The sequence below is a fragment of the Onychostruthus taczanowskii genome, unplaced genomic scaffold (genome assembly GCF_017590055.1).
Source record: "Onychostruthus taczanowskii isolate IOZ18803 unplaced genomic scaffold, ASM1759005v1 scaffold75, whole genome shotgun sequence".
In the NCBI taxonomy this organism is placed as follows: domain Eukaryota; kingdom Metazoa; phylum Chordata; class Aves; order Passeriformes; family Passeridae; genus Onychostruthus; species Onychostruthus taczanowskii.
Genome location: NW_024505339.1, coordinates 1,759,077 through 1,784,267, shown reverse-complemented (window position 1 = coordinate 1,784,267; position 25,191 = coordinate 1,759,077). Strand labels below are relative to the sequence as shown.

At 53.9% G+C, this 25,191-nt stretch overlaps 1 protein-coding gene across 5 annotated transcripts in view; it reads right to left on the bottom strand.

Moving 5' to 3' along the window:
- Positions 1–25,191, bottom strand: part of SMG6 (SMG6 nonsense mediated mRNA decay factor) — a 105,199-nt gene that overhangs the window by 11,212 nt on the left and 68,796 nt on the right. For 3 of the 5 annotated variants that reach the window (XM_041423140.1, XM_041423138.1, XM_041423142.1), the window contains 2 exons: positions 6,107–6,283; positions 3,041–3,190 (listed from right to left, as the gene is read on the bottom strand). In XM_041423140.1, coding sequence (XP_041279074.1) covers positions 3,041–3,190; positions 6,107–6,283 — 327 coding nt within the window. The remainder of the gene's footprint in view (positions 1–3,040; positions 3,191–6,106; positions 6,284–25,191) is intronic. The other 2 variants (XM_041423141.1, XM_041423139.1) reach the window with 1 other exon arrangement.

Here is a 25,191-nt window from a genome sequence, read left to right as displayed (position 1 = left end):
AGGAAGAGCCTGTTATGTTTCAGGTGGGATGTTTTCAACCGGTCAGGAAACTCGACCGCTCCCAGCGCGCAGCGGCGGCACAAAGGACAGGGGACGCTGAACAGCATGGACCGAGGGCTGGCCAAGCTGCAGGACATGCTGTGGCTTGGGGACAGCCCTGTCTGAGAGCGCTGCCTGCCCCAGCAGTGTTGCTGCCACCTCTTCTTGTCCACCTGCCTGCCTGGTCTCTCCTCCCTCTAAACGCCTGAGCAGCACCCAGGGATGTGCCTGGTCTTTCACCTCGGTGCTGATGCATCCCTGCTGCCAGCAGCTGTCACCAGCTCTGTCACAGTGTGGGAATGTGGTGAGGGCAGTGGCAGGCTGGCAGCGCAGCCAGGGAGCTGCTTTGTATCTAGAGCTGATCAGGGACACAAGAAACCTGACCCTGCTCTGGTCTATCTTTCCTCTCAGAGTAATGGTTTTGGGGTCTGTGCTTGTGTAGGGGAATAGAGCTGAGCTGAGTTCTCTCTAAAGCTGGTGCTGGCTGAGGGCCACCCCATTTGCCATTTATCCTGCCTGAATCTGTGCTTCCCCAGCAACTCAAGAAACAGTCCTGCAGATAGCCAGGACAGGGACAGGGACCTAAGGAGAGCAGTGAAGCTCAAATCCCCCTCAAGGTGTCAATCAGCAGCACAGCTGGGCTGCCAGAGACTGGGGAGCAGGGCAAAGGCAGGAAAACCTGCAGGGGAGAAGGCAGTGACTTGATCCATGAGAAGTACAACTAGGCAAGTCCCAGGAGAGGCCGTGACACTGTGCTCTCCTTGGGCACAGAAAGAAACCACACAGCCAAGAGATAAAGGCTTTGCACCTCGGGGGACTGCACACACCATCACAGATTCCACAGGAGGCAGTCACAGCACCTGGACCCGAGTCCCCACTGCTGTGTGGGAGCTGAGTCCTGTGTGCTGAGGCAGGAGCCACATCTGCTGGACTCGGATGGAGCTGTGGCTTGTCCCCAAAAAAATGAAAGGGTGACTTGGAGAGCAGCTGATATTCCCTAGGTAGGCAGTGAATGAGAGAGGCTGTAACAGGGAAGGGAAAGGTCCCCAGCTGCCATGAAACACTGAGTCTGTTGGGAAGAGCAGAAAGGTCAAGGATCACAGGTTAAGAGGGAAAGTGGAGGGGGTGGATGCTGAGCTGGCTCCAACCTGGCCTCCCCCAGCTGCATTTTCCACCCGAGCTCCTCTGCTCTCCAGCTGCGTGGTCAGTACCCGGGCAGGGAGAGCACTGGGGCAAGCACACATGTTCTGCTCCAGGCCATTCCCAGCCAGCTACGGCCTGGATGACTTTACTGAAGCCCCAAGGGCTTCTCCTCCACCCCGCGCCTTCAGACTCCAAGTGCACCTCAGCTCTCAGCTGTGCAGCCCCTGAAGCTGCCCACACCCTCATTTTGACCTCTCTCTGCCTGCGAGCATCGGCCCCAGCACGGCTGGGGAGGAAGGGAGGAGCAGGCCGGGGGGAGAAAGCCCCTGACAACATCAGGCAGCCCCCACTCTCCCTGCAGAATGGGCAGCGGCCATCCCGGGGGGCCCCGCCGCAGCTGCGCCGCTCGCCGCGATCTGCCGCGCGCTGCCCTCCCCGAACATGTGCAGTTCCTGTTTGCTGTGTCTGTACAAGGCAGTGGGAAGTGGGGAATTTACTTACACCTCCCGCTTAACAACCATGGGAGGCTGGAAGGCTTCAGGCCGCTTTAATTTACAGCCCATCTCTCCAATCTCTCACTCGTTTTCGTTGCTGCTTTCTTCCTCCTCATATTAACGTGACCCAGGTACCTGCCAACAATAATGGACTGGCTTGTGGGGGCGGCCCCTCCCTCCCGGCACACAAACTTCTACCTTCGCCTTGATATGGATTGCTCCGAATTCAAATGAAAAAAAAAAAAAAAAAAAAGGGAAAAAAAAAAAAGAGAGAAAAAAGGCGAAATCTGAAAAGGTTGGGGTGGGTTTGGAAAAGCGAAGCGCAGTGGTTCTGGGCCCGGCGCCAGTAGCCCGAGGGTACACATGTGCAGGCTCTCCCAGTAGGGCCTTCAGCAGCCCTGTTTTACAACCACCTCGGCACACACTGCAGAGTTCACGCATATGGCCAGACAGATGTGTCTGGCTTACGTTCAAGGCTGGAAAATGAAGAATTATGGAAGTGAAGGGCCCTGGGCATTAGAGAGGGCGGAGGTGAGGGGGAGGGGAGCCAGGGAGAATTTTTCCTCTGCTGAGAAATCCTCATCTGGGCCGTGAGGCTGGAGGAAGAGGGGTTGCGAGCGAGGAGGCAGCCAACAGCCATCCATGCATGTGAGATTGCTCTTAAAGCAACAGGGTGCACTGCCAGGCATCTGCTCCCAGTTCAACCAGTTTACTTCACCAGCTCCCACTGGGAAACACGCTCTCATCAGGCCAGGGCCAGGCCAGGATCACCTGCATCCCGTCTGTTTGTCCCCATAACGATGGCAACGTTCTGGCTGCAGCAGCCCTTCGCAGACGATTTTTCCGCCGCTGGCTCCTGCGTGAACTCTGCCGTTCACGTCCCACCCTCTCCCTTGTCTGCCTGTGCCCCGCTGCACAGGAAGGCTGATTTCTCACCAAATCTCGCTGTCACGGAGCCTCTGCCCTGGGTGGGGGCACAGCTCACTGGCACACACGCAGAGGAGCCGCTGCCCTGGGGCACAGCTCGCTGCCTGGCACACACTGCACTACAGCCAAAACACTGCCCTGCCACTCCTGGGTGTGCTGGCACACCCATAGGGAAGCTGTGTCTGGCTTCAAGAGGGTCTCCAAAACATTAATTTCAAGGTCTGTGAGGGCAGAAACCCACATTTCTTACCCAGGGTGGGGACGGCGACCCAGATTTGGACCTTCCAAAGGGCCAAAGCTGTTTGCTGCTGGGTTTCACAGAGGCAGCACATGGCATTACACCCAGGAAGGTTAAGGTGGCATGGGACATCCCAAGGGACCTTTGAAGCACGGTAGGAAAACAGCTGGCACAGCAAGGTGGGATCAGCCCGTCCTACCTGAATCTTGTCTTGACGGCGCTGCTGCTCAGCCACTTTCCTGGCCAGCGCTTGCTTTTTGGCTCTGAGCTCCTTGATGTCCATCTCTCCTCCACTGCCTTCAGTCTCAGAGTCATCTTCAAAGGCCTCAATCCTCACATCATCCTCCTTCTTCCAGGAAATGCAGAGAAGAAAAGAACAAGAGGGCAGTCACTGTAAGGGATGCTGGTGGCAGGGATCATTCTCGTTCTGCTCTTCCTTTTCCAGCAGACAAATCCCTGCCAGGCAGTCCATCACCCCTTGCTGATGGGTAACTGACTATTTCTAAACATGCAAAAGAAGGCAAATAAATAGTAAACCTTCAGGAAATGACAAGGTGAGACAGGAGATAATGGGCAGGAAAGGCAGCAACCAGGCTGGGCAGGGGCAGCCCAGCTTTATGCTCTGTTCTAAAATCACACCCTCTTCCTCACCTTGGGAAACTCTTCCCACAGCCTTGGGTGAGTCACTGATGTTTTATTGCCTCCAGTTCTGTGAAATCATGGTATTTCCCTGTCTCTCTGCTTTGCCTGGCTGCTCAGGCTGCACATCCCTGCTCAGGCTGCTTCTTCCCACCTCCCTGCACCAGGGCAGTACAAGGCTGCTCTAACACTGCTGCCTCATCCCACAGGGCATATGGGCTGCTCATCCTGACAGGAACCTCAGATCCACTAACTCAGGTGCCCTACTCCATTTTGACCTTTGAGTAGGCCAGAGAGATTCCTGCACCCACCCCAAAACTTCCAGCTGGTCTGGAACAGATGTTTCAGAAGGAGATGTTAAAAATCTTGATTTTAAAGCTCCACGTGATGGAGCATCCACTGTGTCTCAAGGTCACTCATTTCAACAGTTAATGACTTCCTCTGTTAACATTTCCACCCTACTTCTAGTCAGCCTTTGCCGTGCTCCTGCTGTCCAGGAACCTTGTCTTTGCTGAATTCAAGGCTCCCTGGTTCTCCAGCCTCCTGCCCACACCAGCACATCTGGACCATACTGCATCTTCTTCCTCTCCTGGAGACCCTTCCCCACCAGTTCTGCAGACCATTCCCAGTATGCCTGCACTGCCTGAACTGGAGACCCCAGAAGGAGCCATGCTGTTCCTACCTTAGGTGGAGGCCACACTGGCCTTTCCCCACATTCCCAAATCTCTGGATACAGGAGGGTGGGAGATGGTGGCTGGTGTCTAACTGGCCATCACCCACAACCATGCTCTGCCCAAGCCTTGCTGCTCTCCCCAGTTGTTCCACACCCAAAGGAGAGCCCACAAGTCCCTGTTCCTCAACATGTGTCCCACATGTGCTGCCCAGGAGCCCAACTCTCCTCTGCTGCCTGCAGACCCCTCACCTCATGCAGCCAACCTTGCTCCCCAGTGACTATGGGTGGCCTTCCTAAGTCGTGCCACTACCCATTCTCCCTTCTCTGCACAAAATCCAAGGGTTGTGATGGGACTGGGTAGAATTTCCAGATGACACCTGGCCAGAAAAACCTGCTCTGAGCCCTTGGAGGGCTGCAGGAGACAGACCCTGCCCAGAGGGATAAGGGCAGGGCCACACTCCCTGCCCTGTGCAGGCTGCCACGACACGTGTCAGCAGAAGGGACTCGTGGTCTTAATTTAGAACAACCCCAGTGCTGCACAGTCGTGCACTCAATCATTTCACCCAGGCCACAGAACCACCTTCTCTTCTCTCCCTGTGACCTTTTAGCCATGGGAACGAGGAAGATGGGAGCCCTCAGGCTCACTTCCCTCTGCTGGGACAGCCTGGACCACAGGGGATGGGGGGATGCTGCCTCAGGGACAAGCCTCTGTCTGATGCAGCTCTGCTGGGGGGTCAGGACCTGCTGCCCCACAGTGCTGGTGGTTACTCTGGTGAGCTGGAAGCTCCCTTGAGATCAGAGCCCAAGAGGGAAGCTCCAGGGTTGCACAACGAGCTCATGGAGAGATTCCCACAGCTGAGCAGAGACTGTGGGGACAGGGCAGGAGGGAGCTATCCTGGTACTGTGCTTGCTCACAGCAGGAACTGGAGGGACTGAGCCAACAAAGGAGCCTTCTGAAGAACAGGACAATCCCTGTCATGACACTGGGAAGAACCTAAACACCCCCCACATGACAGCTTGAAAACCTCCAGGCACCTTCTCCAGAACAGGACAAAGATCCAGGTCTCCCACCTTACAGAGACAACTCTTGCCTGGGGATTTGCTGTCCCCTGCTCAGCTGGGACAAGAAGGGTGCTGAGAACAGCACTGCTCTGGGCTTCTCTGAGCTTTCTGACTTTCAGTTCCCATGGGACAGAGAGAAGGTGCTGTCCCTGCTCAGGGTGACATCCCTCTGGCTCTGAGTGCCCGGCCCCAGCACAGGGAGGGGAGCCAGAGTGAGCCTGGGCAGCACCAGGCCACCCAGCCTCCCGTTCCCAACGCCTCTGCTCTTCTCTCCTGTTTCCCTGGCCTTTCCAACTGCAAGATTAAACAGAAGAAAGGAGTCAACCTGCAGAGCAGCTGGCAGGGCCCTTAAACACACACACGGAGCCTGGAGTGAAGCAAGGCCTACAGGAACAAGCAAGGGCAGAAAAACAAGAGTTGAATTCCTTAATCACATCAGGATGTGAGAGGCAGGGGAGGGACGGGGCGCCAATGTCAGCTCTTCCTGTACGTGTGCTGGAGGCTGGAGCTCAGGCCTCTGCTCAACGAGCTCCACGGCTATAAACTTGATCCTGAAGCTGAACCCTGACACCCCCTCGCCCACCTCCTCTCCGGGGGCCGTGGTGCTGCACGTTATTAAAGCTGCCCCCACCCTGGGTATGAAAAAAGCAGCATCTGGAACTCATAGCGGCGTGCGAGATAGAGGCGGGCGGGCTGGGCTGGCAGGAAAGGGCACGAGCGAAGCACACTCAGGAGACAAGGGCTGTGCACCATTTGCCCCCCCTGCCTCCCCCCATAAAATGCACACGCAGCTAGGCCAGCTATAAATAGCGGGAGCTGCAGGGCAGGCAGAGGCTGGGCCCCACAGGGGTGATTCTTCCTTCACCGAGGCGCGCTCTTCCCGCACGGTACCTGATCTTCCAGTTGTTTTCCCTCTTGGCTTCCCATTTCCTTTCCCATGGCGTCTGGGACGGGTGCCACTGACACATATTTTCCACCCTTGAATGCCAGCAAAGGCTCTTCTTGTCCACAAAGGGCTTCCAGGAAATACTTCAGAACTGTGACCCTCTTGCAGTCGGCTGCAATAACCTACGGGGTGAGGACGAGGGGGTTGGGGAGAGGGAAAGGAAAACAAAGTCAGTGCAAAGGGGAGCGGATGAGTAACGACCAGGGGGAAATGTTTGGGAGAGAAGGCCCAGTGGGATGCAGGCAGCACCACAGGGATGTGAGGGGTGCCCCTTTTCTAAATGGCTGGAAGGGGTTTGCCTTGCTTTGTAGTCCCCAGGGAAAAGGAGGCAGGCAAAGTCAGGACATTCAGCACCGATCCTGTCCTGCCTCCTCTGAGCACTCCAGGGCTGCAGGACTCCCAGGGCACAGCCAGCCCCAAGCCCAGCCCCAGAAAATGGGGGAAAATCCTACTGAAGCATGACAGATCAATGATGTGGCCTACTCCTCTGCTTCCTTTTGGCTTCATTGCTGGTTTCCCCCCTAAAAGCTGTGGAGGGATGCAGGTGTGAGAGTGAGAGGGTGGGGGCGTTTGAGAAAACCTGAGCCCCATCTCACCTCCAGCCCGACCCTGTCCCACGGGCCCATCTCACAGACCAACTGGGGAGCCCTGCTGGGGAGGCTGGGACGGATCTGGTCTGAAGGAAACTCAATAGCTTGGGTAATTATCCAATTTATGAGGCTCTCAAATGGAGTTTCCAGAGCACAGGAGCCCAGTGCCTCCACAGCCCTGTCCCACGCGGCACAGCCTCAGCCGGCACCTCTGCCACGCCTGGCCTTGGCTCAGCCCTTGTCCCCTTGCAGCAGGGCTCTGCACCTGCACAGCTCTCCCCTGGTGCTTCCTGCTGACTGGTGTCACCCCCAGGGAGCTGCAGATTTATAGGGAGAAAGTCAGCAAACGAGATTAAAAGTGCTACACACTATGGACACAAAGTCTGTGCTGACGCCTGAGTTTCCCCTGCCCCAAACCACCCTGGGTTTGCTGTGCTCATAGACCAAAGCAGTCTCAGAGACCCCCATCCCAAAAGGGTGTCTGCAAGCTGTCAGGACTGGGATTCTGAAGCTGAGGAGAGGGCTGGGTGCCTCACAGCCAGGGACACACAGCGTGTGATGCCAGGCCTGGTCCTGGTCTGGTGGCCATCAGCTTGTGCCCGGCGGGGACGTGCCTCGGTGAGCCAGGGCTGGCAGTGGCACCAACCCTGCTGCACCAGGCTGCTGTGAGAGGAAACTTCTGCTCTTCCACAGCACTGCCAGTTTCCTCTCTGCAGGCTAATTTTAACAACCGTGTCGCTGCCGTGCGTGTCAAAAACCTGACCCTCCTCTGACCTCCAACCTTCCACCTCGGCTACTGCCGGAGCGAGCCACCCTCGTGCACCCGCAGCTGGGGATGCCTCTGTTGGTAGGTGTCCCCCTGAAATCCTCCTGTCCCCCTGTACCTGCATGGGAGGGGAAGCCCTGTCCTCCCCACAGAGGCAGCTGCTGCTGCAGGGAGGTGGTGTGAACAGGGTGATCACAAGAATTAGTATTTTGAGGACCAATAGATTCATAACCACTGATTCTGCAGCTATAAAATGTGTCCTACGGTACCAAGGGGAGCAAAGGACAAGGTGACAGCAGCTCAGCAGCTCCAGGAGCTGCTGGGAACCCTCTTTCCCAGGACAGCCTTTTGCTGCTTGTGACATCCAGCCAGGAGAAATCCCTGCATGTGTCACCACAGGAACATTCCCAACCTCCTGGCTCTCCTTTAGGAACGATTGTGTGCAGGGGAAAGTCCAAAGGAAAGAGAACACGAGCGAAGTGGGAATGGCTGTCATGGGAAACATCCCTCCTGAGAGTTCCTGAGAGCTCTGGGCTGCAGCTGAGGGAAGTGGTGGAAACCTCACCACTGGCTTCACCCCCAGCTCCATGGGCTAATGCCACAGAGACCCAGCCTGACTCACACGGGGTAACTTCTGCCCAGGGATTTTCCAGTCTGGGTATCTGTAGTTCTGTTGTGCCCAGGCTGCTGGGCAAGCAGAGTGCCCACCACCACCAGCCACGTGCCAGGGGATGCCAGGATGTGACCAAGAACAGCAGCAGCAGGGAAGAGGATGCAGGAACTGCCTGTATAGGTGGGGAAGAGACGGATGCCCCATCCTGACCCCATTCCTGAGGGATTTCTCAAGACACCTCTAGAAATAAAAGCCACATCCATGAGGTTTTCAGGAGGGGCTGAGTGCTGGCACAGCTGCAGTGCAGCCATTGCTCCACAAAGGCTTAAATCTGAGCCTCTTGGATCACAAATGATTGGGCAAAATGCAGAAGAGCTCCCTTCACCCTTGGCTGGGGCTGGGGACAAGGGCAGGTGGGATCACTCCTTCCTCTCCTGAAGAAGAAACCAGTAGGAAACACCAGATTTCCTGCCAAGCCAGCAAAGCACATGCTTAAATCCAGCTCATCTGCTGGGGGGAAAAGAGCCCAACCAAAGGCCCATGACATAATGCCACAGCAACTCGTCTCATGAACACATTTTTCCAGCCCACATGAATGAAAAACAGGGAAGGAGCAAATGCTCTGCACATCCCCGTCACGTGCAGCCCCGCTCGGGGAGGACGCGGCAGAGCCCCGGGCTGCCGGCAGCCAGGCTGGGAAAGAAGTGACCCGTGACTGGCACCCAGGGCTCTCTGGAACGGCAGAGAGGGACCTTGCGTGCCGCCGAGCAACCCGCCTGGCTCAGAAACTTCCTGTTTCAAGGTGGAAATGCGAGTGGCAGCGCCGGGATAACCGCGATGGTGAAGGTGCTCGCCGGCGCACGTGGCAATGACAGCGGGGTGTGGTGGGGACACCAGGAGCTGTGCCCACCTTCCCGAAGGAAAGACAGTGTGAAATGACAATAACACGGTAGGGATGTTTCTGGTGATGTGGCAGCAGACACCTCAGCCCCAGCGGGGAATAGAGCCCTTCCCCCTCTGTGCAGTGCGACAGCAGGAACCGAAAGCCTGGCTCCGAGTCACTGCTGGGTATGAAAATAGGCCTGACACGAACGCGGCCGCTCTCAAAGGAAAACCGAAAACGAGAATTGCTGAAGTGGTCTGGTGCCCCCGTCCATGACCCGGGCTCAGTTCCCCAGAGCCACCCCAGAGCCCCTCGCCACCGCGGTGCCTCTCGGGGACACGTGGCTGGGGACCAGGCGTGGGACTGAGGTGGCTTTGGCTGCAGCAGCCCTGACTGCCAGCCTGACCTCATCGGAGCTGGAGGGGAGATGTTTCCAATCTCCTGCTCCATCAGACAGGCTCACCACCAGCTCCAGCACCAGCCACCCACTGGGGGCTGGCGGCTGCTTGGCCATGCTGCCGAGGCTCATTAGCCAACTGCTAATTCATGGGTCACACATTAACATACTGATCATTGAGTAAGACACAGCGGGACACGCATTAACACACACTAACTGCCTGTTGAGACCCACAGGGCTGCGCATTAACTGTACCAGCTGTTGTGTTTTCAAAGCCACTCTGCAGTGCCAGTGCCACCAGGACCTCACGAGTGTCACCTCCTGCCAGCAGTCAGTGAGGTTCCCCAGTCTAACCAGGGCTTCCCAGATCTAATGAAGCTGATCCCCTCCATGGTCTCAGCTGTATTTCCCCCCACTGATAAAACAGGCAGAAGGGAAAAGCTTCCCCGAGCACTGTGGAGGGCAAAGGACTCCCACACCACAGCACCACATGTCCTCCAGAAGATTTAAGAGGAGGGAAAGGTTTGCTCTGCGAGCTGTGAGCTCTGTGCCTGAGGGGACACCTGCACCTGGTGCTGGGGGATGACACCAGCAGAAACCAGCCGGGCTCTCGCTTTGGGTCAGAGCAGCGCCTGGAGCCGGCGGGGCCGCGCCTCTGCCCCCGGGCCGGCCCCGCCGCTCCGCACGCCGCTCTCCCGCAGCTCCGAAAAGCGCTGTCACACCCTCCGCCGCCTTCAATCAACTTTTACAACTTGTTAATTTTACACAGCGTCCTAAAGAGCAAACAACTGGGAGGCAGGAATGCAGATTCCTTCAGCTAGTCCAAAGAGCCTCCGGCAGCCCAGCCAGCTGGCCAGGGGAGCCCTGCTCAGCCGCCGGGACCTGCCACATCCCGGGGGGACGCGCTCGGGAGGGGCTGCCCCGCGCCAGCTCCGGCAATGCCACACTGGAGGCAATGCTGGAGGTGTGTGCAGGGATCCTGGCAGCTTCTCCCTCGGCAAAACCTGCCACTCCACAAGGAAACAGGAGGCAGCAGCTCTGGAGAAGCGATTGCTCAGAGGACAGGCTGCCATTGCCGGCTCTGCATTCCTGTGTGCGAGGGGGAGACACCAGCACATCCTGACAGCTGGATTCAGAAGGGGAAAAGGACATGAGAAGTTTGAGTCATAGCGTGGAGAGATCCCATCCCAGATTCCGAGATGGGAACGGGATAGGACAGGGACTCAGAGCCAAGCTCCAGCACGATCCAGAGTGGGGATAACACTGTTTTTGCCACATCATTTTAAACATGTCTTAGCTGAAGGAGCTGAACGATGCTGATACCAAGTGAGCCCCAAACAATCTAAACCACGCAGCGACTGCACTGCCCAGCTGAAACGTTTGCACTGACCCTGCAAAACATCCAGGCAAGCCATGGCTCAGTGCCTCCCTGTGCCCTGGGCTGCCTCCTCCCATCCCGGGGGAGCCAGCTCGGAGGAGGAGCACAAAGGAAAGCTCCTGCCTCCTCTGGTCTCAGCCCTTCTGGGTTTTAATCTCACAGGCTTGCACAGAAGCTGGGCTGGGTTCAGCCCTGGACTCATCACAGCCCAACTCCTCTGGGCTCGCTCCCCACCCCACCCCCTTGCTCTGCCCAGCCCCAAATACAGCTTGGAGGGGTTTGGTTCCTGGCTAGGGAGGCCCAAGGTGTCCATCCCAGCTGGGCAGAGGCACTCACAGCTGGGTGTAACCCTGGTTTCGGCAGCTGAGAGCTGCCTGCAGGCACAGGTCTCTCGGAGAAGCTTTTAATTTCAACTAATCCCACAAGCAGGCTCTGTGGACGTGGTTCCCACGTGCCTGCAATGCTGTGTGTGACCTGAGAAACTGTGACTGCAGCAGGGACCAAACCAAGGCACCTCTGGCTTGGATGGATCTCACTGCTGGATCCTGTGCACCAACCAGAGAGCACATCTGCAGAAAGGATCCATGCCAGATGCTCCATCACAGAGAGGAGCAAGAGAAAACACCCAAGGAAGACAGAGAAGTCCAGAAGAACCATTCATTCCAGTCGCTCTTCCCCGTGGCCACAGTTGGAGAACCACTCTCCAAAGAGAAAGTGTGGCCATGTCTTATCCCAAACTCTCTCCCAGCATCCTGAGCCTCACTCAGGCACAGCTCCAGCCTCTGCACTGGGGCACACAGTCTCAGACGAGTCATCACAGCAGATGTGCTGTGGCCTGGCAAACACCTCCATCTTTCCAGCTTTAAAGGCCACACAGCTCAGCCAGGAATGGCCTTTGAAGCTGGAAAGCAGCACGGAAAGGGAGCCAGCTGCCCACCATCCCCAGGGCTTGCTGGGCTTGCCTCATCCAATGCAGTGATGCAGAGAATACACATGGGTGACATAAAGGTGCAAAGTGATGGCTCTGAGCTGAGTCACCCAGTTTTTGGGGTCAGAGACCTGAAGAAGCCCTGAATACCCTGCACAGATTCCTGCCAAGGTTCTGGTACCTGTCACTGTTAACAGGCAGCTGTAGGACATCAGGGTGACACTCAGTGACATGGGGGAAGCTGTGAGCAGCTCTGGGGCTTGGAGCCAAAATACCTCTGAGGGTCCTTCAGGAACCTTTAGTTAATTTTGTGGAAGAGTCAACATCAAAGCCAAAGCAGATGTTCCAGATGAAAAACCATCCTCCAGATCCACCTAAAGTTCCTGTGCCCAGGATGGCCTGGAGAGCTGACACAGCCCAGCCCAGGACCAACAGCTTCCCTGGAGCTACAGAGCCTGGAGAGGAAAGTTCCTGCTGGATTCCAAACCAAGCTTTTGGCTTTCACTGATGCTTGGAAAGACTTGCCCTAATGTCTTACTCACCTGTTAAATGTGCTAAAGAACTTCATTGTCAGATCCAGGGAGCAGCAGCATTTGCAGCATGGAATAGTTGGCTCCAGGCTGCATCCAACACCTCGCAGGCAGGAGGTGGCTCTTCAGCTTGTTTAATTTTACCCCCCCCCCAGAGCAGTCCCAGGGCAGATGATGGGATACAGGAAGCTTCCAGTGAGTAATGGGGATGTTTCATCTGGTTTGTGAGTGTCTGATTCCCCTCGTGTCCTCAGGCATTGGTGCCAACAGCTCAGCAGAGGCTGTGGGCTCCTCCACAGAGCAAAATGGTGCCTCCAATAAGTCACTGCAGGAATTTTTGAAGGAATTTTTCACTGGAGAAAGAATTTGCTTCCACCCACCATGGCCATATGTGCTGATCCCCACAGTAGTGACATATCCAGGGCATTTCTGCTTTTCAAGGTGAAGCCTTGAGCATAGGACCACACATTTAAATTGTCTGTCATGTGAATTGAATGGCTAAAAAATCACAGCTGTGAAAGAGGCAGATGACTCCTAGAGAAACAGTGACTCACACACAGGGACTCCCTGTTACAGCCACCTCAGTGCCTTTCTGGGCTGGTCTCCCAGCCCAGCTCCCAGCACATCCCCAAACTTCCCAAGGAAAGAAAGAGGAAAAACTCAGGCCACGAGTAAAGCCAAGTCCAAAGCAGCCCACTCTGCTCCTCCCTTGCAAATCCTACTGGAACATGAACCAGGGAAGACAAATCCCTGAAATCCTATCCCTAACCCGTGGTCCCAGGCTGGGGAAGGAGGAAGGCAAGCTCCTTATCCTCAGCAAAGCCAACATGGCACCACTGACAGCTTTCACAGGGCACGGGCCGCTCTCCCTGCCGCAGGAGCCTCCAGTCTTTTCCTTTTCGGGGACTGGGGGAATTTATTTCCTCTGCCATTTCGGAGGATGCCTGCCTTGCCAGAGATTGTTTTGCAGAGTTCAGACAGATAAGAAAGTGGTTAGCAGGCTCTTCGGTGGAGGAAGGGAGGATTGCTTAGTAAGGGAAAGGCGACCGCTCTGCTCTCAGCAGCCGCACGCTGCCCTTCCTCTGAGGCCACCACTCCAGAGGCGCTGGGGACAAGGCAGGGACACCCCCACACCTCTCCACCCCGGGGTTTTTTTGGGTGCATCTGCTCATGGGGCCACACTGGTGACCAGAGACGTGTTGCTGTGCCAGGACTGGGATCTGTCTCTCCTGGAATTTGGGAAATGCGGCTGATGAATGTTCAATCCAACATCTCGATTGCAAATCTCAGGGCGCTCTTGCGACAGTGCCCTGAGACAGAGCCCTTTCTGCAGGATATGTGGAGGGAAAAAAAAGGGCAGGAGCCCAGTGCAGGCTGCCCCATGCTGTGGGGACATTGCTGTGGTTATCTGGCACCCTCCCTCTTCTGGAATGCGTCTCTGGAGCAGTGGCAGGAGGGAGCTGGCCCTGCTGGGGGCTCACGAGGAGGAAACCCTGAAGATTCACCAACAGCAAAACTCTTACCCAAGGATTCCCCATGGAGACAACGAGAAACTCCCCCATGATTTCACCCACTGAGTAACTCAGAGATTCCTGTCCCACAGGACAAAGCACCAGTGTCACAGAGTGCTGTGACAGTGGGAAGGTGGGTGGTGGAAGGAAAAGCATGACAACACAGGAATGGGGAAGCAGGGCTGGCAATCTGCAAAATAAAAACAGCATAAAAAAGGTGCAAACCAGAGCTCACCCTGACAGCATCATCCACTTCTTGCCCTTCCAGTGTCACCTCTGCTTCAGGAAGAGAGGCAAGAGCTGGAATATTCTGCCTGGTCCTGGCAGAGCTGGCTGGGAAGCCATTTCTGTGAGTTTACACAGCTTATACATTCTCCATGCAGTTCCTGGCTGCCTTCCATTGCAGATGAGAGTTTTATGTCGAATTTTAAGTTTGACCACAAATATTTAAACTTCCTTGGACCACAAATGCTGTATCTTCTTTGTGGTTTAGTTGGCACCAAATGAGTATTTACAGATCCCTATATGTCTGTCTGTCATTTAAATATCTCACGGAGGTGCCAAAGGCTTCCAAAGTAGAGGGGCTCCTCCAGCAGACCCCTGATTTCCTCCTCTCTGCCCTTCCTTACCCAGCACAGGCAAGGGAGAGGTGCAGGCACTGGCCAAGCCCTTGCAGAGGGCACAGCTGCTCTGGCCTGAGCATTTCATACTTGCACTCTATTAAGTTTTCTTTCCAGAGAATGTCATCTGAGATCCCACCGTAACTTCCACAGTTCCCTGCCCTGGTGGATACTTGAACTGGGATGAAAGGGTTTGGAATTTTCTCCTCTTCTTTTAGGAAACTGAGTCTACAGGAGACTGTTTTAATGAGAACCACTAAAACCTCCTAAAGCAGCAAAGCTCCCACCTGGCCACTGCTCGCAGCCTCCCCAGAGGGTTTTCACTTCCTCAAACACCAGCAATTCTCAGCGGGTGATAATCCCAACCTGCTGAACTGGGATCCCTCTCTAGGTAAACTGGTCAGAGTGGTTAGTGCCAGTGGCACAACGGTATTGAATTCAGGCAAGGCTGTTTGGCCAGGAAAATGCAGCTAAAGAAATACCACAAAAGATCCCTCCTAAGCATTCAGTGCCAAAGGAATTTGGTGTTGCTGTTACGCGGAGCTGGATGTGGAGCAGAGAGCTGAGGGTCCTTGAGCTGACACCCAGCAACAGCCCAAAATCTGAGTTAAAGTGCACGCACTGGCTTGAGTCAAGGTGTGTGTGCACTTCATTTCCTTCAGACTTTTCAGTCTAGGACACAAACTGGATGCTCATCCCACCAGTTTTAGGGCAACTTTAGAACACAGAGATGATGCTCCTGCAACGCTGCTTTTCCCATCCCAGGGATCCACAGCACTGGCCAGCTGTGGCAGCACTCGGGGAGCTCTCCCACAACTCTCACCACCCCTTGGGGGACACAAAACAACAGCATGCCCAGGGCAAAAGCTCCATCACTGCCCACATCAGAGAAAACAGATACCTGAGTCAGAGCCATGGGATGAGAAACCTCTGCTCCACAAACCAGAAGCCAGACGGAGCAACGTCAGTGCCGAGCTGCCCCGGTGCTGCTCGCACGCCTCATCAGCCCTGGATGCTGCTGGGAAGCTCAGGGCACTCTGCCTCTCCTCAGCTTTGGAAGGGGAAGGAGAAGCAGCTTTGCTTTGAACTAACAAAGCCCTGGTGAAAGGGCAGCTCACGGGGCTGCCATGTGCAGGGAGGAGCTCCTCCGACTGCTCCGTCGGGGCCAGCGTTGAATTCCCTTGAAAACAGAGGGTGGGGATACAGCAGGCAATGGAATAACACCAGAAAAATGCCACCACAGCTCGGCTGGCTGCGACACCACAGCCCCAGAGATATTACCAGCACTGGCATTTCCCCCCTGCCGCAAGAACCGCGCTGGCAGCACGCTCCCGGCTCGGGGCAGGGCGGGAAGCGGCTCACACCATTTCCAGCAGCCGCTTCAGGGAGGGACAAACGCTCTATTCTGCTTTACAGTGAAATGCTGCCACTTAGGGGACTCCCGATGACGTTCTTGTGCCTGAGAGCCCATGTCCTCTTCCAGGAGGGGCTGCTCCAAGCAGGACATGCTCCCTCAGCCTAGCAGAGAGGTGATTTTCAGCACTGGCCGTGAGCTCTGGCCCACGGAGATCCTGCTCTGCTTTAAGGAAGCTGCAAGCACAGCTCTGCTACTTATACCCAATACTCAGCTTTTCTGGCAAATGATTAATGGCCTGAGTCTTGTAGTTGCTCGCTTCCAGCTGGGCCAAGAGCTGCAAACACACCTAGGGAAGGGAAGGAGGAATTGGAACGTTGGCTCGGTGGGGAAAGGAAAGCTATTCGCTGTGTCTTTGTTTTCGGGAGAGCTCCTCCTCTCGGGAGTGGGATGCTGAGTGCAGAGCAGGGCCCCTGCCCCGAAACGGAGGAGCTGAAGCAGAACAATAGGGTGGGGACTCTGGATGGGCCCCGACAAGTGGGGTGGGCTGGAGCGGGGGCACCAATCCATACTTTTGACTTCATTCACACTTACAGCTGCATTAGAGACATTTCCTGAAAGCACAGTAGGAAGAGAGGGGTATTCACTCACTCCACCCTCCATCTAACACCGTCCTCGCGATCCAGCCGCGCACTGAGAGCCAATTCTGGCCTCTGGCAGAGCTGCAGGCCAGACATTACAAGTGCTGGTGTGAGCAGCACAGGTCCCCACCCGATGAGCAGCGAGCAGACTTGGAGCACAAAGGAGGGGTGCAGCAGCCAGCAAAAAAAAAAAAAAAAAAAAAATCAACGCAGGGAAACGCAGAGCATTGTCCAAGGTGGAGAAGAAGGTGTCAAGAGTGGGATCTGAGTGTTTGGCTTCAGCACAAGGAACGGTGCAGCCCCGTGGTGACATCAGATGAAAGGAGGGCAGCGACAGCCACGCTGCACAGGGGCCTTGGGGCAGGAGCTGAGCCGCAGGGCTCCCACCCGGGGTGAGCACACGGCTGTGTCCCCAGCACGTCATCTCCCGGCCGTGCCACGAGCTGCAGCGGGAGCAGGGGCTGGGAACGGTGCGGAGACGAGCCCTGGGCCTGACTCACCCGGCCCGGGAGCCTGCGCGGCCCCGGCATCGGCAGCCTGCATGTGGAGCCTGAAAAACAACTTTTTTTTCCCCTCTTTTCTAAAAAACAAAAAGCCAGACGCCCTCTTGCAGATCTGGAGTTACTCAGGCTGACTCACAGCAAGGCTCTCCTGGCTCTGCTGGCAGTGCCTGCAGGTACCTGGAGTGGGCTGAGCAGGCTGTGCTGGTGGCAGCCACGGTGTCACACACCTGGAGCTGTGGCACTTCCCTGACTGCTGTCACAACAGCATACTGCAGCCAAGCTAATTATTTTCAGCTTCAAACTTCAACCATTTTTGGTGAATCCCCGAATGCAAAAAAAAAAACCAACCCAAATAAATGAAGACTATAATTTTTTTTTTTTTTGTAAATGGGAAAAGTATTTCTTTCATTCTCCCATAATACGAATCCAACAAACAGGAAAAACATGAACCCAAACCAAAGCTCAGACATCACATCTGGGGAGAGACCAAGCATGGAAAATTTTAATCCAAAGGTTAATGTTTGGGAAGCTCCGAGTGTGTGAAAAGAGGGGTTAGATGGGTGCTGCTCGAACAGTTATTGCCGCCAAGTGGCGGCTTTCAAACGGTGCCTGCCTGCCCCAGCCCAGGCACTCGGGGTCAGGAGCTAAAATAGAAAACAACTGAAATCACTGGAAGCAAACAAACACTCAGATCAGATGCTGGAAAAGCCAAGCGAGGAAGGAGCCAGCAGCAAGAAATGCAACTCGAGCCCTGTGACTGGGAACGGCCTCCTGACTCGCCCTGGGTGAATTTCACCAAACCACATGGTGCTGGTGGCCCTTGTGACCCTCTCCTGCTCCCCCACCCCTCCTGTGCCATCTCCAAGGTCACTCGACAGCCCTGTGACACTCCTGTCCCAACTGTCACCTCCATCTCCTTTGCTCACTACTCTGCAGGGTGACACTCTAGTGGTTGTCACACCTTGGGGCTTTTTCCACCCCACTTTTCTCACCAGAACTATCATTTCCTGCCCAAGGACAGAGCACCCAACTCTTCCCCTTCCCCCTTCACCCCACCCTAGCAGAAACACCTCCCTGTACCTGCCCAGAGCAGCATCTCTGCTGTTCTCCTGCTCACTCCACCCGTGCATCCCGAGCTGCTGGGCTCCTGCCCCCACAATCCTGCAGCAGCTCTGCTCTCTGAGCATCTCATGCCCCCATTTCCCCCACATCCTGCCTCCAAAATGCCTTTGTCTTCATCTTCTGCATTAGATTATGCCCTTTCCAGACTGCTCCTTCCAGACACTAGAAACCTCTCATCCCCAAAGCTCCAACAGAATAGCATCCTAATTGCCTTTGTTAGGGATGGGGCCATGCCTGTAAAACTGCCACGGCTGCTGCAGGCCGGGTCGGCACTAACAATAGCTTGAAAAGCTCCAGGAGTTCAGCGAGGAGCCCTCCCACACTAAAGCAAACACAAAGAGAAGGGACCATATGGCTGCAAAGGCGGTGTCAGGTGGGTCGGAGCCCGGCCCCCGGGGCTCCCCGGGGGTGGGAAGGGAAGGCACGGCCCCGGCAGGCGTGAGAGCATCCGGCAGAGCCGCGCTGCATCCCGGAGGCTTCCTGGGAGCAGCCAGGGCAGAGCTGCTCCCCGGGACACGGCTCCAAGGAGCTGCAGCACCCGTGGGATGGGCTCTGCACTTGCCAGAAGGGCTGGGTTGATTCTCTCCCAGCTCCTGCCCAGGCAGCTGCTCCTGGAGCCACGGGAAGGTTTGATTTTAGGCACATCACTGAGACAGAAAATGAGCGTGACCTGCTGAAGAGCAATGAATGGCACCTCCCAAAAGAGCTGGGGTGTCATACTTTGCTGCCCCCAAGGTGGTGGTGCTGACCAGAGAGAGAAAGGATGGATGATGGAGTTCAGCTCCTAATATTCTCATTTAGAGGCTGCCTAAGGTACAGGCTGCTAGAGGACACACAGACACTGGCCAGCCAGGAGGAGAAGGAGGAGAAGGGTTCAGCTCCTGACATGCTAATTTTGAGGCTGCTCAAGGTGTCAGGCTGCTAGGGGACACACAGACATTGGCTAGAGAGCAGGAGAATGGGAACTGTCAGCTGTTAGAGAATCTCTGCAAAAAAGGTGGGAGAAACATAAACTACTGCACAAAAATGGAAATGAATCTTTAACAAACCGTTGGATAAGGTAAACCCAGCTTGGGAGCAGTGCCTTGCTTGGCTGAGCCCAAAATCCAGGCACCTCTCGCTCCCTGACCACACTCTGCAGGTAAAAACCTAAATCTGCTGACAACTAACTGCAGGAACAGGGAGATAAAAATGAAAAGGAAACAGAAGTGAGGCTGAGGGAAAACACCAGGAACCTCTGTAGACACTGAATGTCTCTCTAAGCTTAGCCCAGAAAAAAGGCTCTAAAAGCACATGCAAAGCACCTATGCCTGGGCAGGGGAAGAGAACGGAGATGCCAAGGGAAGACCCCGAGGAGCAGCTGAAGGGGAATTGTGGCAAGGCTCACCTGCAAAGGCAGGGGAAGTGTGTGCTGAGAAACGTGAGCAGACCAGGCTGGCAAAGCCCTGGCTCAGGAGTGGGCTCCCTCAGGGTCTGTGCTCATGGAAGCATGTGCTAGCACGCTCACAGGAGTCCCAGCACAGGCCAGGCAGGCGTGCTCCAGCTGCCCGTGGACCATCACTCCTGCTCCTCATCCCTCCAGCCAAGGGGGAAAATGTAATCAGAGCAATTTCTATTAGCAAGAATATACAGACTTGGAAGCTCTGGGCTGTCTCTTGACAACTAATTAATTACCAGGTAGCATCCCATTGAAGCTGCCAACACAGCACACACAAGTTCCAGCATGATTTAGGGAGAGGGATGAACTTTACAATAAACTCTAGAATTTTACTTCATCTCCCGCCACCATCTGAGATCCTGGGGGAACAGGGAAGGGGTGGCAAGAGGCAAAGTCTGAAGCCATCTGGGATCATCATTAACTCCTTCACTCGTGGCTTCTGAAACAAAAATGCCGACTTGGCTGTGAGCAGCAGCTTCCAGCCAGATGAGCTCCTTGGATACTCCATTTCTTAACTGCTCTTCTGCCAGTTTATGCCATTCCCAGAAGGAGGACACAAAGGGACAAAGGCTATTTGGGCTGTAGAGGCTGTCAGGGAGAGCAGTGGAAGCTGCTACCCATTGTGATGTGTTGAGCTTTATCAGGACATCTCATACAAAAAAAAAAAAAAAGGTAACAAGCTAGAATTGAAGATCAGGATGTGTGACATGTCACAGAGCTGGGCTTGGGCAGCCAGGACCAAAAATCTCAGAATGGTTTGGGTTGGAAGGGACCAAGTTCCAACCCCTCTGCAACTGAACACTCCCGTGATTCATTATAAACCTCATGGCAGCACTGTGAGGTCTGAACGAGGAGACAACACATGAAATCTGAGGATATTTAGGGGCAGTCATCCCAACACAACATTTCTCAGGGCTCTAGAGCCACAGGGAAAGATAGGAGAGGCTGTTCAGTGTGGCACAAATGGCCTGAACTACCCAGTTTTGTCTGCACCCAGGGTGGTATAAAATTGACCATCAGTAGCACCTTGATCAGCACAGGGGGACAGTGCTATGTCTGAGGACTGCTTTGAGGAGCTGTTTTACACTTGTCAGCTCTCCCACCACTTGAGAAAACCCAGGCAGCTTTTGGGAGCAGAAGCCTCCATCTCCCTGCTCCAGGCCACAGCTCTACTGGTGGCCACAGATTTCAGCACAGCCACAGGTCATCTTGCTCAGGTGCAAATGTTTTGGGCTAAGCCAAAACATTTCTTTTCTTTTTTAGATTTACTTGATGTAAGTCCAAAAACTGAGATGACATCAAAGAGCCCATTGAGCAGATCCCCTCCAGAAACACACGGGGACTTTACCTCGTTAGTACAAACACGGTTCCCCTGCAGACTTCCTGGGAACAGCTGAAGCAGCAGCGCACTTCAAAAACCAGCCTGCACATCACAGGGCTTGGGGAGGAGCTCAGTTCTGGCTCAGGATTGTTGTCAACCCTTTCAAAGCCCACGCAGGATCACACACAAAAATTGTCACAGCCCTGGGGGGAACAACTTTCTCTTTGTCCCCAGGATATGTCCCAGGATAAAGGCAATGGCAGGGCAGGAGCTGTCACAAGGAGCAGTCAGGGAGGGCGTGAAGCCTGATGTGAAGGAGAGACAGAGAAGACTTAGAGGATGGATTTACCCCTGCTGGGACTGGTCAGTGACTGTTTCCCATGAGCTAACAAGAGGAATGAGTGTCCCTTCAGGATTTCAAACCCGTGCCAAGAGCTCATCTTTCTCTGAGGGATGGCAACTGCCAGCAGTTCTGTCCCTGCTGCAGTCCCCAGCTCAGATCTGCTGCTGGCTGGGGTCTGAGGTCACTTCCAGAGGGACACAGGAGACCTGCAGGAGCCCAGGCTGAGCCGTGGCATGGAGTGACAATCAGGAGATATGCTGCTTCCTGGAAGAGTTGGAACTGATGTGCAAATAATGGCAGAAAAATGCGGGGCAAGGGAGGGTTAGCGAGAGATTAGTCTGGGGCACACTCTGGGAGATACACAATGTTAAGTATGAGGGCAAAGGAAATGAAAACTGGAAACTCAAACATAGTCAAGAATCCAATCCCAGCCTGGGCAGGAAGTTTACACTCTGCTTCTAAATATACATGTTTTTAAATCAACAAGCTTTCTTGTTCCTCAGCTCTACTGTACATCCACACGGGAGAACGAAGCGGATGGAGGCACTGCCAAGCTCTTCTGGCGAGGTGTCCTGTCCACAAGGGACAAGGCAGGGGTGACACACATCCCTGCCATGCCCCAGCAGGGAAGCAAAGGCTTCCCTGCTCCTGAAGATGCTCTGGGAGAGCAGAATTCCCAGCTCCAAGCTCGCTGCTCAGCTCAAAGCTCGCAGTGCCTTGCAGGCAGACTCTCCTGGGCTCTCCAAGTGCCTGTGGACCATGAGGAGAGGGACACTGTGAGCAGGGCTCAGCTGTGGTTCCTCCCTGCTCTCTTCTCTGGCCATTGCATTCATGCTCAGCAGCCGGATAGTCACAGATTTTTTTTAATTTGATATAATTATCTCCTAGAAATTACTGTACACAGCCTCTTGGGATCTAAAGCAATTAAGTGAAGATAAATTTCTTTCATGGAGCAAGCTGTCAAAGGATGAAGCAATTTCATTCCCCATTTGAAGTGGAAGCTTTGGGTCATGCATGGTTTATTTGAAACAATGCCATCACCTAAAGCTGCTGATCTTATCTGTCTCTCTCTGTCTCTCCATTTCAAACTGCTGAAGATGTGCAGCGTGGCACTGCCTGAAGTGATGACATCTGGCACCAGGCCAGCTACAGAAACAAGCTGCTCCTCCCCGAGCCCGAGTGCAAGAGGCCAAACATTCCTATTAAAAAGGGGGAAACCGAGGTGAAATCTGGGAAGAGCTGCAAAGTGGGAATCCTGCCTGAGGGAACAAGCTCTGGGAGGAGCGAGGTGCCAGCAGAAAGGGGTGGCACTGCCCAAGACAGGATGGGGCATCTCTGAGGGGTAGTGCTGCCAGGCTTCCTCTTCCTCACCAGGCTGCCCTGAAGCCATGTAAATCAGGCTTCCAGGATTTCATCACAAGGAGGAACAGCCCATGCCCTTCAGTATGAATGAGGAGAGACATGGCAGGGTGGAAATTATATCCCATTAGCATACGCGTGCTAAGTCTCTCAGAATTTCCAGCAAATTCTCTCCTGTCCTCACACTTCACCATGCCAAGATGTTTCACTTTGCACAAAAAAAAAAACACATAAAAAATGAACTCGTTTAAATAAACCATTCTCCAAAGTGGTGGATTTTATCCTGGAAATGGGAGGATGTTGTGGAGCAAAGTGTGGCTGTGGTGAGGGCTTTGCTACCTCCACAGGGTCAGATTCCCAGGAAGAAAGGCATGTTTAGCAGGTATTCCATACTTCCCAATGAGGAGACCTGGAGGATCTCTCCTTCCCCACATCAGGACAGTCACTAACTCAAGTCCCAGGGAAACTGGTGAGGATGCTCATGTCTAAATGGAAGTTTTATTTATGAGTGTGAAAATGGGCAAGTGCTGAGCAAATTCAGCTCCCACGGCCTGGGCTGACGAGAGCATTTCATCCACGAGGCTTCAGCAAAGCTCAGATCACTGCTGATTAAATCTTTACTCATTAAAACTAAAAAAAGTTACTGGTACTAGAGGGAGCTAATAATAAAAACTGGCAAGGGGTGCAAGTTCCAGAAGCATCTGGGTGACTTAAGAGCACAAAAATGATCTTCAGAGGTGACCTCAGCACCAGACATGTGGCACGTCACCTCAGCTGGGAGGTCACTGCATGAGCTCCAGAAATGCACAGCAGCAGGCACGTCCCTGACACACCCTGAGGAGCTGCTCCAGGGCCACTGGGAATCACACGTGGAACAGGTACCAGGTGAAGTGACAAAGTTCTGGAAGGATGTAGTAAATATTCCTTCAATCACACATGGAACAGGTATCAGGTGAAGTGACACAGCTCTGGAAGGATGTAGCAAACTCCATATTTTTCTGTGTGTGGATATAAATCTCTTTCCTTCCCTAATAATGGCTGCTGTAATAAACATCACATCGTTTATGCTTCAGATAAATACGGAACCAGAATGTAAATCTGCTCTGCTGCTCACAGAGCAGGCAGGCAGTGACTCCTCAGAAAACACATTTGTCTTCATACTGAGAGCTTGTGTTTATATGTGAATCTACCTATTCCAAGCACAATGAAGTTTTGGGAAAGTTTAAAAAAATAAATCAATGAAATGACTACAAATAAGAACCATAGTTGTCACTATTCATAATATATAAACATATAGACAAATATTTGTTACATATGGTGGAGAAAATGCTTTATGTAAAATGCTGTATGTAAAATGTTAAGGCAAATTTTGTTAATTTAAATAAATTATGGCTTTTATCTTATGTTTAAGGAAATATATGCAAATACATTATGGGGAAAAATGCAATTAAATTATCTGCTGGATTAAATATCCAACATTTTTCATGTCCCACCACAGACACAGCCAGGCCAGCAGCAGTCAAGCTGCTCATGTGGGGTCTGTGTTTGGGAAGAATTTGAATGCTTCCCAATGAACCTTCCCTTAGTACCCCCCTGTCTTCCTAAGGGACACGGGTGGCCTGGGGCTGAGGCACTGGCCTGAAATCCTGGGTATCAGGGGTTTGTTCTCATCCTGAAGCCAAGGCTTCCTGTGGGACCAGCTCAGTCCCTCAGCCCTGTGTACCTCTGCTGCCAATCCCTAACAAGGAAATTGCTTTTCCTTCTGTCACAACGTGTTGTGGAGATACGTTCATTAATGCCTGGGAAGCGCTTTGACTTCAATGACTTTGAGAAAAAAAAAAATCAATAAATAAGATTATGGTGGTGTCTTCTTCTCTCTGGGCTTTGGGATGCGACAGCAGGAGGGCACTGAGGGGTGACAGCTCTGTCCTGCCACAGGAGCTGGGCTCTCCAGCCTCGCCCAGCCCCAGCCCAGCGCTGGCAAACAGATTTGGCATCCACAAAAACAACACAAGCTTCAGCTGGGAGCAGAAACGTGGGGAGCAGACTCCAAGCTCAATGACAGAGGTCACCTTCCGTCTCCCATAGAGACAGAGTAGATCCCCATCTGTTATTTGGGCTGACCACTCCCTGCATTCCACCCCGTCCACTTCTTTGGCAAGCTCTGCAGGACGTGGATCTTTCTTATTCAGGATAACAATGAGGAGTTATTAATTGGGTCTTTTTTCGGGTTTCCTGAGGTCCTTCCCATAGCTGCCTTGGTGGAGACCACAGCCGTCCTCGCCTTCAGATGGGATTTAAGCATTTCAGTTGGGCAGGGACAAAACAGTGCCATGAAAGAGGGTCCCTCTAAAGCTGACCCATGGGCAGAGGCCAAGAGTCAGGTCAAGGACTGAGTTTAGTACCAGAAGGAAGAGTCTGAGCAATGGCAGTGTATCCAGCTGGCAAAGTTGAGGCAAAGATGCAACCCCGAGTCCCAGGGACCTCTCGTGTGATGCAGAGCACCACAGTAACACCTGAGCAGCACAAAGATTGTCTCAGGCCACGCTTCATGCCCAGGGACAGCTCAGCCAGCCAAAGCAGCTTTTCCATTTCCTCAGGGTTTCTCTGGGTAGCAATAAGAGATGGCTCATTGGGAGGGGATCCAGCATTAATGGTGTTTTAATGAGGCCTTTCAATACACTTATAGACTAATCAGCAAATTCCACGAGCTCTGGGCTCCAATATGTCATT